Source organism: Nelumbo nucifera, chromosome 6 (assembly GCF_055504915.1).
Source record: "Nelumbo nucifera cultivar China Antique chromosome 6, China Antique-T2T, whole genome shotgun sequence".
NCBI lineage: Eukaryota > Viridiplantae > Streptophyta > Magnoliopsida > Proteales > Nelumbonaceae > Nelumbo > Nelumbo nucifera.
This window is the reverse complement of record NC_142654.1, coordinates 20,961,403-20,976,675: the sequence shown is the minus strand read 5'-3', so window position 1 is coordinate 20,976,675 and position 15,273 is coordinate 20,961,403. Positions and strand designations below refer to the sequence as shown.

The 15,273-nt window shown below is 37.2% G+C and overlaps 1 protein-coding gene across 4 annotated transcripts in view; it reads right to left on the bottom strand.

Annotated features, from left to right (window-relative positions):
• LOC104608406 (alpha,alpha-trehalose-phosphate synthase [UDP-forming] 1) overlaps positions 1 to 15,273 on the bottom strand; it is a 92,782-nt gene that overhangs the window by 8,837 nt on the left and 68,672 nt on the right. For all 4 annotated transcript variants that reach the window (XR_016077279.1, XM_010274379.3, XM_010274378.3 and 1 more), the window contains 9 exons: positions 9,865 to 9,913; positions 8,417 to 8,517; positions 2,978 to 3,165; positions 1,989 to 2,106; positions 876 to 1,055; positions 675 to 797; positions 494 to 581; positions 246 to 376; positions 56 to 154 (listed from right to left, as the gene is read on the bottom strand). Coding sequence is in view for 3 of the 4 variants with exons in the window: in XM_010274379.3 (XP_010272681.1) it covers positions 56 to 154; positions 246 to 376; positions 494 to 581; positions 675 to 797; positions 876 to 1,055; positions 1,989 to 2,106; positions 2,978 to 3,165; positions 8,417 to 8,517; positions 9,865 to 9,913 (1,077 nt within the window). In the remaining variant the exon portion in view is untranslated. The remainder of the gene's footprint in view (positions 1 to 55; positions 155 to 245; positions 377 to 493; positions 582 to 674; positions 798 to 875; positions 1,056 to 1,988; positions 2,107 to 2,977; positions 3,166 to 8,416; positions 8,518 to 9,864; positions 9,914 to 15,273) is intronic.

The following is a 15,273-nucleotide window of genomic DNA, read 5'->3' as shown; positions in this document are numbered from 1 at the left end:
GAGCAGTTTTAGTTCTTGAAAGACATCCTGAGCTTTATAGTGAAGGTAAATATACCTTGCCCAGAAAGTGACCAACGCATAGAACATAGTCAATAGGTGTCACCATGCATTTGCTGTGGATTATCTCTCCTAGGATGCGATCGATTGCAGCACCCTGTGAACATGTGCCAAATAAATAAGATAAACCTGTCTTTCAATATATTATGAATCTAGAAAATAAAGCATATACATTTGGGATAAGTCACCTTCGTAACACCAACTGATCGAACCTCAACTGATCGGCTACCTTGGACAACATCAACAGCTGAATTAGAAATTGGGCCAGTCCATAGGTGCTGCAGCAGATCCCTTGCTTGGAGCCTCCCAAATTCAACATCTTCAGTACAAACAGGTGATAAGGAAATAAACAACAGCATCTAAGTAATGAAGATTAAAGCAAATTAGAAAAGAAAAAAAAACAGAATTAAAAGAAATTAAACATCTGATCAAGTACCTGCATACTTGTAATTCCACACAAGTGAGGTCTCACGAAGTTCAAAATGAGAGCGAGGTGTTCTTTCTGTGAAGTACTCAAAAACATGCTGAAAAATCAACAAGAACATTACCTGTTTAGAGTCTGGAAGACACCATATGAAGATATTATAGATAAATTTCGAAAATCCAACATCAATTACCTTTACACTATCAACCCAATCCATATTGAGATGTTCAGGCATCGTAGTCATCCAGTCTCCCTTTGCACGGCGCAGAAACATCCCATTTTCGGCAGCTAGCCACAGGTTGTACTCCCCAAAGTTCTGTGGATGCAGTAATTTTTTTTTAAATATGATATACTTGGGAACAAAAGAGGAAAAGGAAATGTGAAATAGATTTACATCATCCAACACACGTCTGTTACTTCCACTGAGGACGACAATTGTTGTCCTTGGATCATTGCAAAGTATTGCCAAGGGCTCCTTTAAATCTGGGTGCAACTTAAGCTCCATCTCCTTAATTTGATCACCTCCTCTTCTACCAGGAGTATCCACTGGCTCAGTTAATGTAGCATTGAATCCCTACAATTTTGAAGCACCATAGCTGTAAAAAAAATGTAAAATAAACAGCTAAATGATGACAAACTCCTAGAAAAAGGACCCTGAACCATAGATGGAGACATAATGTAACCTTACTTAGGATAACAAATTTCTCCCTTATTTATTCAAACTACAAATTCCCAAACTCACTATCCGATTTTCATGTAAGGTGGAGTTAAACAATCAACATTTTACAGTCAAACTAGATTCTTTTCCATAATATCAGTCAAACTAGATTCAAGAAGTACAAATTACCCAATATTGGTCCCAGCAGAGTAGAACCTCCTTTTTTTAATGCTGTTCATTCATTCTTCTTAATACAAGACATTTTTTAAAAGAATTAAATTAATAAAACCATTCTTTTGTAAGGATTAAGAACTTAAGACCCTGACATGGACATGTTTGAGCTTGTTTCAAGGGGTTTGATTGGGGATCCAGGGTTGGAGCCAAAATTTAATGAAGGAGCATGCCTGAGCTGAGGCACAAGGTACACCAGGTGCACTAGGCACACACATTTTCAAAGGGGATGCACCTGGGCCTAGGCAAGGTGCAGACCTTGAAATGCACCTCAGTTGTGCACCTAGGCATGCCTATTAAATCACTGCCAATATCGTCATGGTGACAATCTAAGAAAACTGCAACATTTGTTAATCCTAAAAACTTCACAAAACAAGAGGAGAGAGTGGCATTCCAAGAGTTTCACACCTGTCCATTGGTTCAATACCAAACAGAATTTACATGATAAATTGTTAGGAACAAAACCTAATTTCGAGCCTGGTCATTTCACCAACTAAATGAAAGAGAAATGCACGAAAAATATTTGGAAGAGTTTTCTTATTGAACTAGAGTTTAATATAGTGACATTGATATTTCAAGTTTTGACAGTACCAAATAAGGGTATGAAATAGAGAATACCAGTATGAGCAATCGATTCCGAGATTGCAAATAACGTTCAACTGCATCCCTAACTGGAAGTAGTGGTGGAATTTGTCTTGTCCTCAATTGAGCTTCAACGATGGTATCATTCAATTCACTACATGTAAAACAGTGCATGAAACACCACATCTCAAACATCATAAAGAAAGTTAAAAAGTTATCTAGAAACCAAGAATAAAATATTCAAAGGTACAAGCAGTGCATAAAACAAGGTTCATTTGGTGTGCAGAGTGGGAAAGACCTTGGAGATGCAGTACCAAAACTTTGTTTACTTACTAACCAAGGCCATAATTGCCAAATATCAATCAAAAGAAAGGCCATTTTAAAGCACATAAAGAGATAAAAAACAAACTTTACTAAAAGTTTTTTTTTTTTTCTTTTTCCTCAAACTATATCAAATATCCAACACAAGGAAGCAATTTGCAATTTTGAAGAGTTGAAAAGGTGAACGAGTTTCCAATACATTCAAACCCTTAATGTATAAAAATCTTCTTTTTTCCTTCCAATACACAGTACATGAGAAGATATACCAACGGCCTATTCCTTGAAAAACAATATTTATGTGTCCCATGCCATGAGTTTCTTATATGTACATGCTAGAGATTTTTTTTTTAGAGTAAAGAAAAAAATTATTAAAATAAAAAGTGAACACAAGCTGGTTGAGTGTCAAGGTGACGCACCAACATGGGCACCAGAATACTTGGCACTAGTACTATAGACCAAGATAACATTGGTAAGAAGAATATCATTAGGCCTCTTTGTCCTTTTCACCCCTCTGTTTGCAGTAAAATTCTACCAATAATGGTCTCCTATTTATCCCAATCAATTTTATTTTCTTATACATGGTGCTGAAGAAGAAAAGGATTTCCATTTACAAAGCAAGAGTTTAAAATAATATATTTCAAGTTTCATTACATATGAAAATATAAAAAACTACCCACAGACAAATCCAGACCAATTAACCATACCTTACAAATGTTTCAGCCCAATCTTGAGCAGTGTGGGTTGTCACATGCAAAAAATTATGGTGGTGACGCTTTTCTCTTTCATCAGCTGGCATGTTCAAAGCATGGCCAATTGCAGAAGCAACCTCAGTGATGTTCCATGGATTTACTAGGATAGCTCCAGCACCAAGTGACTGTGCAGCACCTGCAAACTAGAAACCAATAGAAGGCATTAAACCAAAAGTATAATCCATTTATTGTTCATTATAGATGGAATAAGATTCTACAAGCTTAAGATAGAAATAAAAGCATAAAACCTAATAAGATCCATTTACCTATCAATATATATTACATCCAAAGTTTACCTATCAAACAAAACTTCCATCTATATATCCATTCAAAAAAACCAATGAGCATGTAGACATAGAGATTATAGGAGTTAAGATTGTATTGTATTGTATTACTATTTTCCCTGTTGTATTTTATTTCTTATTCTTTTAACTTCAGCCCTGTAAGGGCATTTATGTAATTGTACATATCTTATATTCTTTAATATATATATTTGGCTCTTTGGGTTGGGGGTCAATTAACTCTAGAAACTCCTTTATTCTGTTTTCCTATCTTTCCCTGTTTAAATCCTAAGATCAAGAGTATGAGTGGACTAGTTGTCATGGTACCAGAGCAGGTCACGATCCAGCCTGCCTGATTGTGCTTCCTCTCTGTTTGATTTCTTGCAGTCATGATATAAATTTGGAGTGTTTAAGGGTTGTTTTTTGCTGTCTTTGGTGCTGCTCTTAGAGCTCTTTCAATCAGTCCTAATCTTCCATCTTTTCTGAAGTCTGTGCAATCTTAACTGGTGTTTTATGTGGAGAGTATTGATGTATTCTGTTATTATAGCCCCTTCTGTATTGTATCTTTTATTCTTTTGTTTTTTTCTCTTTCAGCCCTATAAGGGCTTCCATTGTAATCCTTTAGGCCCATAAGGGCTTACTCGTAAATCCTTTAGGCCTAAAAGGGATTACTTGTAAATCCTTTAGGTCCATAATATAATAAAGGCTCTTTGGGGGTGGGGGTTGAATTCATTCCTTGCACTCCTGAAACCTGGTGTTAGACTCTCTTCTGTTCAGCTTGTTGTCATGGTATTAGAGCATTTTTTTGATTTAAAACCTGGAATTTGAAGAGCTGTTTAGAGAGATCAAGAACTACTTTCAGTCATAGTTTGGGCCTTTCTTGAGTAGAGTTTTACTCGGTCCAAGAAGCTGTCTTCTTCCTGGAAAAGGACGCCTACCAAGTAGCTTTTTCTTCGATCTCTCTTGATTGGCTTATCTTACTGATGACAAGCAAGTTGATACTCCCTTGGAATTGAATGGCAAGTTATCCAAAACAGACGGTTCACTACTTCCTAATGCCACACTCTATCGACAACTTGTGGGCTATCTCATTTATCATACTATGACTCGTCCTGACACCTCCCATGCGGCTTAGGTTGTTAGTCAGTTTGTTTCTGTCTCCTCGTCATCCCCATTTGACTGTTGTTCATTGGATTATTTGATATGTTCATGGAACACAATCCTAGGGCCTGTTCTTTTCCTCCTCTTCCTGTTCAATTGAGGGCATATGCTGATGCTAATTGGGCAGGCTGTCTTAACACTAGACGCTCTACTACAGGGTGGTGGTCTTCATGGGTGATTCCCTTATTTCCTGGAAGTGCAAGAAACAACAAACAGTCTCCAAGTCATCTACAGAAGCAAAATATAGAGCTAAGTCATCTGTCTGCAGCGAGATTGTCTGGCTACAGTCCCTTTCTGATGATCTCGGTGTTCATCTTCCTACCCCTATTCCTCTTTATGATGACTAAACATATTGAGTGGATTGTCACTTTATCGAAGACCTGTTCCTTGATGGTTCTATTTCTCTTTCTCATGCGGCCTCAGGTATGCAGATTGCTAACATTTTTATTGAGGCTATGACAAGAGTAAGACATCTCTTTCTTGTGAACAAACTGATGCTTATGATTTCACATCAGTTTGAGGGGGAGTGTAGAGAGTATTGATATATTCTGTTATCATAGCCCCTTCTGTATTGTATCTTTTATTTTTTTTGTTTTTTCTCTTTCAGCCCTATAAGGGATTTTTGTAATCCTCTAGGACCATAAGGGATTACTTGTAAATCCTTTAGGGCTATAAGGACTTACTTGTGAATATACATAATATAATAAAAGCTCTTTGGGGGTGGGGGTCGAATTCATTCCTTGACACTCCTGAAACCTGGTGTTAGACTCTCTTCTGTTCAGCCCCTTCTGTATTGTATCTTTTATTTTTTTTGTTTTTTCTCTTTCAGCCCTATAAGGGATTTTTGTAATCCTCTAGGACCATAAGGGATTACTTGTAAATCCTTTAGGGCTATAAGGACTTACTTGTGAATATACATAATATAATAAAAGCTCTTTGGGGGTGGGGATCGAATTCATTCCTTGACACTCCTGAAACCTGGTGTTAGACTCTCTTCTGTTCAGCTTGTTGGTCATTTTATTCCTTAATCTATTTTTTGGAAGTGTCAGATCTTGTTGAAACTCTAGATTGTGGATCACCCAGACCTGGTTTACTTGTTCTCTTGGATGATTCTAATTCTGATCAGATTTGAGAGGCTTTTGATCACTTGTTGCAGTTTGCTTTTTTGGACAGGTGTGCAGCATCTCTTATTTGATTTCTAGTTCTATTGGCTTACTCAAATCTGGTTTCAAAATAAGGACCAGGATCTTGATACATATCTCTATACCTAGTGCTACAAGTATTTTCGAGGGATTCTTGCAGTCTGATTTAAAGGTGCTTGCTGAAATTAATATTTGGACACAATATTTTCTTTCTTCGAGAAATCACACTTTATTCATATATCATACCTGTTTGATTGCAAATGGCCTTTGATAAGATTTAAGTTATTCTAGTTAACCTTATTGGATCCAACTAGGGAATACGGAAATTCCATTTTGACTTCTTTGTTGAAGAGAAAGGCCTAGAAGATCATTTGAATAGTATTGTTATTTGTTACTCGGCCCAATGAAACTGATGCCAAGGCCTATCAACAAGGGATGTTGGATAATGGTAGATTGGTTTTCAGGATTCTTGGTACAATTGAGTCTAACATTGCACTACCTATGAGAAAGATACAAACTTCCTATTACCCATAGAGGAGGTATGCTTCAGAGCATGCTGCAACTTCAAGTTTGTCATGTTTATTAAATAGTAAACCTTTTCTTCGGCATGTCTTGAGGTATCTGAGGATTCTTTCAATGGCCTTCATGTGACAAACTCTAGGGGCATGCAATCTACTGAGAGACAATAGAGAAGTTTAACAACCAGCCATTGGTACCTTGTTGGGATATAGCTCGTCATCACCTTCATGCAACCCATGATTCTATTCAATGGAAGTGTCTGCCAGCCTACTTACTAGCTTCCCTGTTTCATTCAACAAGTCCAATGCATACTTCCTCTGGCATATGTAGATCCCTTCACTACACCTTGCCACTTCTATTCCAAGAAAATATCTCGAAGGACATAGGACATTGATTTCAAATTTTGAAGCCAAAAAACTTTTCAGCCTTTGAATCATTTCTATTAACCACCATATCATCAACATACACAACCACCTCAAAATTTTCCTTTCGATTTGAGTATCGTTTCTATTAGCCCTTTTATCCATATTTTATCCTCTAATATTGATAGTCCTAATCCTTCTACTTTTCCTACTATCAATGTTTCTTCTCCCTCCAACGTTGATTTGCTCATTGCCCTTAGGAAGGGAAAGAGTATCCAACATCCTATTTTTAAGCATGTTTCTATCTCTATTTCTCCAACTTACCATACCTTTATTGCCTCCAGTGAGTCCATTTCTTAGCCCACTAGTGTGTCAAATGCACTTGCCAAACCTTAAAGGAGAAAATCCATGGATAAAGAAATGAGAGCATTAGAAAAGAATGGTACTTGGGAATTGGTGGACTTGCCTATTGGGAAATGTCTAGTAGGATGTGAATGGGCGTACAAAGTTAGATACTATCCAGATGGATCTTTGGAAAGGTACAAGGCAAAGCTTATTGCCAAAGGGTTTACTTAGACCTATGGAATATAGACTATCAAGAGACTTTTGCTCTAGCTGCCAAAATTAACTCTATAAGAGTGTTTCTCTCTATTGCAACAAATAGGCCTTGGCCTCTATATCAACTAGAAGTGAAGAATGCCTTACTTCATGGAGACTTACATGGAGAAGTCTATACAGATGTTCCTCCAAGAATAGACTAACTAAATGCTAATGTAGGTTGAAGAAGATGGGGGGGGGGGGTATAATCAAAGCCAAGCTGATCATACACTCATTATCAGACGAGATGGAGGCACTGTGGCAGTATGACATTGTTGTAACAAGGGACAACAAAGAATCCTTCATCTCCCCTAAAACTCTAACTCTTAGATACTAATCCTTCATCTTATTCCTTTATAGAAAGCAACTTGTCCTTGTTCTGACATGAAAATTATTGTTACAATGCTATCTAATGAAGATCACTACTTTCGCCAATTTAGATGCTTGCTGGGTGTTATGCTAAACTATGGAATCAACCTAGAAACTATAGTTTCTTTGTCAAAATTCATTTCCTAAGTGGCTGCCTATGTGACTAAATGATCTATTATCACCTAACATAGCCTATACAACTTGACAACTATGCCTTATACATATCCTTGCACATGCAAGCTATTAGCTCTCGGATTCTAACTTCTTAGGGATGAGAGAAATGACCATATCATTTGAACCTTTGATGATGATATCCTTCATGAAATTCCTAAAGAAAATCAAGAAATCATCCTCAATATCCTCGCAACACAATGTGAACCCATCAGGACCTGGGGCATTGTCTTGGTCCATTGCAAACATGCCCTCTCTTATTTCCTATTGCACAAAAAATCTTCCTGATCAGATGGCTATGTTATGGAGCAAAGGGCCTCCCATTGTCCTTTGACCAAGGGGACCCATGAGAGGAGGGGGGATGGAACGATGTGACATTCTGATCCAGAAGCCTCCACAATTTTTTGTTGATCAGACATCTCTTCCCAATTCAGCATAATTTGGGATATACAGTATCTTGTTGATCAATGCAAATGCAATTTCTGTTACATATATAGGCCATGCATCTGAATTTCATCAATACCAAATCATCTCTTTATTTGTAGCTTTCAACACCCAAAAATTGACTACTGCTTCAGCTAAATTGATTAGCCAAACCATTCAATGAAGTTTGCAAGATGACTCAATCAAATTATCAGCATGCCAAAGCTGTTTTGCATGAATTTTGGATAGGCAGAAAAAAAATCTTTTTATCATATACTTATTCTGTATATCCCACAAAAACTAGTATACACTTCAGATCATTAGATAAGTTCAGAAATAAAACAAAAGGAAATAATAATAGCTAATTACTTCACTCAAAATGAGAACCCCTTTTTTTGAATCTTGGCATGCCACATATTCATAGCTGACGAGGTTCATTCCATCTCTCAATGATGTCACAAGGGCAACATCTGTATAGGGAAGAAAATTAAGGAAACAAATTAGTCTATTAATAAGAGCATACACGCAAGTATGCTTAAGCTTAATGATAAGAGCCATGGACCTGCCCATGGTTTGCAACTTCAATGTCAATAGATGTTTCATCATGCAGAAATGTGGAAATTTAAGAGATATTTTACCAATTCAACTAAGATATTTGGAAAATATGAAGAAATTAGGTGAAATTACTAAAAACATGAATTTTTCTAATGAAACATCTTAGATACTTAGAACTATAATTTCACAATTAAAACTCAAATAACTACAGCAAACAACCATGTATATAAAATTAAAGAAGATTAAGATACTTGAATAGGTATCTCTATTTATCTCCCTTTTAGTCTTTTAACCACCTTCTCTTTTATATGCATGTCATTCACTTGCCATTTGATTTGTGCTTTTTGTTAATGTTTTGGTTACATTGAGAATTCTTTTTTCAAGTTGTGTGTACTTTTTTTTTCTTTCTTTTGAATTATAGTGGTTTAGTGAATCACATATAGACCAATAAACCAACCATCCAATTACAAAAAACCCATTTGTTCTTTTAGGAAAATACTTTCAAAAAAATTGATAATTTTTACATTGGCTCCTAACGAAATGGAGAGATTTCACCAAATCTTGCTGATATTGCAAACCATGGTTTTGACCATCTGGGGCTTTGAGAGGGTAGACTGGAAATAGACCTATTTTTTTTTAAGGTAAAGTATAATGTATTAACTGAAAAGAAACTGTACTTCTACCAAAAAAAAATGTATGGTCCTGTGATAAGATTTCTGTACAATTACAACACCATCAAAGGTTGTACAGTGCAGATAGAGGTATGTTGGTCTTTTTGAAGGTAGACTGGAAATAGAGAGAAGTGCTGAAGAGCTGAGGTATGTTGGTCTTTATGGGAAAAAAGAAACTCCAGGATCTTCTCTGAAGTAGAGAGAAGTGCTGAAGAGCTGAGAGAAATGATCCATATAAGGGTTGTACAGTGGCTAAAATCTTCAGAGCTGTTCACAGATTACACAATGGATGACATGTTGAGGAAGTGGGGTGAGATTGCTAGCTGTACCCAGATTACTAAACTTTGAGTTTGTCTTGGACCCCTCCACCAGCTGGTTTCTTAAAACTAAACTTTGATGGTAGTAGAGGGAATCCTGGACACTCAGGGATTTGGGGTGTGTTTAGGAATGAGAATGGGATTGTTTCAGCCCTGTTCTCAGGCCCAATTGGAGTGGGTGATTCTCTCAGGTGTTACTTTTTTCTTTGTAATTTAGTGCATATTTCTTGCTATTCACAAGGGACAGTTTAAAAATAAAGGAAGAAAAGAGTACCAGTCACTGCATATAGCGCACATAATTTGTGAAAGTCGAGGGAACGATCCTGTAAACAAAAACATGTCAGACAGACAATCTTGTGACTCTTGTCAATATTATCATTTTAAGATATTACAAGAAAAAGAAGGGACAGGCTGACTCAATAAGCTGTGGACAAGACTATAATGTAAAACAAAAAGTTCTGCCAACATTTTTATATGCCCAACCTTTGAATATAAGTTCTTTGCATAACTATGAATAATAAACAAATTTGTATGGACTTTAAAAATGACAAAACTGGGACTTTTGATATCACTCAGAAAAATAGATTCTAGTAATTCAAGATTTTACAATACATGGATAAACAACTATAGCAAGAAATGGTCCAACTACTGAACACCATGCATGTTGAAATACAATACTTACAGAAAATGAACACAAAAAAGTCTTGGTTGAACATATACTGGAATCACGAAATAGCTCAAGTAGTGAAGAGTTTCTTATTAATTGAAAGGATCCACAGAAGATAGCATCAAAGCAACATAAGAAGATGACAAAGCAATGAACATATTTAACATCTTAAACTTTATAAATTTGGTTTTAATGCAGCTAAAAGGGTACATACCCCTGCAATGAAAAACCAAATATAAGTTGTCAACTCCATAGAATATTCTAGTAGGCATTCATGGCCTAAGATCTCATCAAAACACATAAATCTATGTTCTTTTTCTTCTTTCTTTTGTTTTTCTTTTTTTTTTTTTTTTGATGATAACAATCCAAATAAACAAGATGTTTCAATGAGACCAAAAGAACACCTTAGGCAATAGGAAAACCAAAATGCCTACAGATAATACTTGATCAGCTGATTCAAGTATAATAGATTCCCTGAGATTCCATACTTGGACTAAGCAATATTGGACAACCAAGTTTACCACTCAATGAAATGCTTAATTTTGTGCCAAGGATTAAAACTTCTTAAAAAAGTAGTTTAAGCTCCATGGCCCTTCTAGACTTGACATAAAGCCAAACAATCACCAATTTTGAGTCTCCTTCGACTGAAATGCTCAAATAACCAAGAAAAAAGACCAAGATAATATAATAGCCTAAGGCCTTGGAAAATAGATAAGATCTTAGTCATAGGCTCCTAGCAGAATCACTCTGTCTGATAAATCCTAAGAAATATAAAATGATCTGACATCCAGAATACTTGAAAAACCTCCTATCCCTAAGGGAACAGAATTTCCCTAAGAACATCTGTCAAAATTGAGCTTAACAAATTCCAAAAGAGCATGAAGAAAGTTGAACTTTCCATTTGGTGCAACTTGGATCCTAAAACTGCATATCTGCCATGATCCAAGTAATTAACAGGGATTCCTCTGGAGTCTGGATAGATCTACAAAAAGTGCCAAATAACTACCTTATGAAATCAATAACAACCTGGAAAGAATCAGCCTTTTCAATGAAAGATCCTGAAGCAACTTTACTTCCATATGCTCCAAAATATTGAAAGACTGGTGCAATGCCCTCAGTAAACGATCATCACACAACAGCAATCTCTTCAGTAAAAGATCATCACATATGAAAGAGCTACTCAGTAAATTGGTAGTGAATATCAAATGGCTATTGACTCCCCGTCACCACATACAATGAGCAGAACTCAAGGGAAAGAATCTATCATTTTCTGTCTTCTCAGAAGCATATCACAGGTATTAACTTTCTTGTTGGCTACTTCCCTCCCAAACATCTTGATCACGGGAGGAACAAGATCTGCTCAAATGATCTTAGCAGGACCACATATCTACGAAAACATATTACAGTACAACCACAAGGTACCTTAATAAAGAATGAACAAGAGAATATATCATCAGATTTAGTATGGCATTCATTCTTTTCCCTAGTTCTTTAATAGAATAATATTGTATTCTAGAAATCAAAGAGGAATTATACATGTAGCAGTGCAAAAAGGAGATGAACAATGGGAAAAGAAGAGAGAGAGAGAGAGAGAGAGAGAGAATGGCTCTCAAGTTACACTTCCCAACCATCCAAGAGAAAAGAACAATGGAAAAGAAAAGAAAAAAAAAAGGAAACAATTTATACAAAAGTGTTCAACTCAGGTAACCTTGCAAAACCCTGAACTTGATCTACCAAGTAGAAGCATCCAAAAGCATCAATAGCCAAATCCCCTCAAGTACCCCTCTCTTAATCAGAAACAGAATCTCCATGTCTGCTAAAATGCATGAGTAAGACATGAGAAAGACAAAATCAAGCTAATTGATCACAACCAAACACTCCATAGTTTACCTACCTATGTATCTATTTACATACATAAAACATGCTTACATACATGTATATATATGTAGATATACATGTATGTGATCAGTGACCGAAACTTTTTCAAAGAAAAACAAACTATCATGCTGCCAGAAAGGGAGAAGTGACCAGTAGAAGAACCTCTATAGAAGCAAGACACTAAAAAAACATGTACAAAAAGCACCCACCAAAAGAAAGCAATATAAACCATGAAGTAAGATCCCAAACCAATATAACTCATTTCCAGCAGCTCCTCCCCTGACTAAATCATCAGCCGACTAATTGGATCATCTAAGAATACATGTGAACAAGATAATGAGATATTTATTCCTTCACCATGCCATATTTAGAAGGTACGGAAATAAAATGTAAAACACCTGTTTTTGAAGTTGGAAAATTGCAGCCTATAATTAGTCAACAGACCAATCAGCATGCATTATGTGGTTATCAAGTGTAATCACTGCTTTACACAGAGAAAGAACAAGATAATGAGATATCTATGTGCCTGGTTCTCTCATGAAACACCGGATTAGAGGAAATATGAATTGCAGCCTGATTGTCACAATAGAGCTTCATCGGAGTATCAACAGTGTATCCCATCTCCTGTAGACAGTTCCTTAGCCACACTAATTCACAAGTAGTATGTGTCATAGCTTTATATTCTGCCTCTGCACTGCTTCTTGCTTTTCCATGTCACTAGATTTCCCTCAAGAAAAGTGCAATAGCCTGTGGTAGATCTCCTATCAAATATAGAACTGGCCCAACCAGCATCAGTATATCCTTCTATTTCAAGTTTTCCACCACTTCTGTATATCAAACCATGACCAGGAGCTCCCTTTAAATACCTCACAATCCTTAGAACCGCATCCCAATGTGGAACCAGAGGTTTCTGCATGAACTGACTTACCACACTAACTGCGAATGAAATGTCTGGCCGAGTGATGGTTAGGTAGTTCAGTTTACCTACCAGCCGCCAATATCTATCAGGGTCTTCAAACACTTCACCCATATCACTGCTCAGCCTAGTGTTTGTTTCCATGGGTGTTTCAGCTGGTTTAGCACCTAACAAACATGTTTCTTCAAGCAAATCAAGAACATATTTCCTCTAACACAAGTTAATACCATGCTTAGACCTTGCTACTTCTATCCCCAAGAAATACTTCAATTTACCAAGGTCCTTTGTCTGAAAATGTTACTGCAAAAAAGTCTTCAACCTGTCAATGTCCATTTTATCATTTCCGGTAATGACAATATCATCTACATACACCACCAATAGGATCTTCCCTGCCTGAGAGTCATGACTGAAGACTGAATGGTCAACTTGGCACTATTTCATACCAAACTTCTTTACCACCTCACTAAATCTGTCAAACCATGCTTGAGGAGACTGTAAGCCCATAAATGGCCTTTAGTAGTCAACACACCTTATCATCCTCCCCTTGAGCAACAAACCCCGATGGTTGCTCCATATAGACCTCCTCGAGCAGATCACCATGCAAGAAGGCATTCTTGATATCAAGCTGATAGAGGGGCCAATCATACATCGCAACAAGAGAAACCACAACACGGACTAAACCAATCTTAGCAACTGGGGAGAAAGTCTCTGTGTAATCAATACCATAGGTTTGGGAATACCCTTTGGCAACCCGTCTAGCTTTCAGCCGCATTACACTGCCATAAGGTAAGTACTTAACCATATAAACCCACTTACAACCAACAACCTGCTTACTAGGAGGTAGAGTGGTGAGTTCCCATGTATGATTATGGGCCAGAGCTGAGAGTTCTTGTTCCATCGCACGACACCATCCTGGAGAGGCAAGGGCTTCCTGAACATCCTTAGGGATAACAATAGAGGATAACAAAGAGAAAAATTGGCGATGGGAAGTGGAAAGGTGAGTCAGTGAAACATAATTAGAAATAGGATGAAAGGTACATACCTTTCTGCATGGCAATGGGAAGATAAAGATCAAATACTAGGGTTGGTGCTGGTGTGGGAACAACTACCGGATCTGTCAACGATGATGGAGTTGGAGAAGGAGCCGGTACATGTGGGCGATGTGTATACACGTGATGGATAGGTGGTCGTTCAACAGGTGGTGGCAACGGAGGCAAGGACTTGGTCATAGCTGGAACAAGAGGAACAAAATCCACAACTGGAAGAGGAAGGAGAGGAGGTGATGAAGAGGAAGAAACATCACCGGACCCCAAGAAAAATGGAGTAGACTCAAAGAAGGTAACATCAACACACACAAAGGAACGTCAAGAGCTGGGATGATAACACTTATACCCTTTCTGAGTCCGGAATAGCCAAGGAAGATGCACTTAATAGATCGTGCACCTAACTTGTCTTTTCCTGGTCCCAGATTATGAATGAAGCAAACACACCCAAAAACCCGAGGAGAAAGAGGAAACAGAGACAAGGTAGGAAACAATGTGGTGAATGGAGAATGACCATCAAGGATAGACGTGAGCATCCAGTTAATCAAGAAGCAAGAAGTAAGCACTGCATCACTCCAAAAAGATTTGGGACATTCATGTGATGCATGAGGGACCGAGCTATTTCCAAAAGATGACGGTTCTTTCTCTCAGCCACCCCGTTTTGTTGTGGGGTGTAGGTACACGAAGTCTGATGGATAATGCCATGTTGGTCTAGGTATTCTTGAAATGATGAAGAGAAATATTCACGGCCATTATCGAAACGAAAAATTTTAATGTGAACACCAAATTGGTTGTGAATCTCAACATAAAATTTTTGTAAAATGGTAAACAATTCACTTCTTTCATTAAATAGAGCCACGCCATCCTTGAATAATCATCAACAAAAATGACAAAATATTTATATCCATTGTATGACATTACTTTATAAGGACCCCAAATATATGAATGAACTAAAGAAAAAGGACTCGACATACGGTTATCAACTCTAGGACTATAGGGAACACGATGATGTTTCCCCAACTGACACGACTCGCAATGCAAAACAGACAAATGACTCAATGAAGGAACCGAAGACTTCAAAACATTCAGTGAAGGATGACCAAATCTACAGTGCCACTGGAGAGGAGAAAGAGACGATTGTAGAGTTGTTGACGTACTTCCACCACCATCAAGATAATA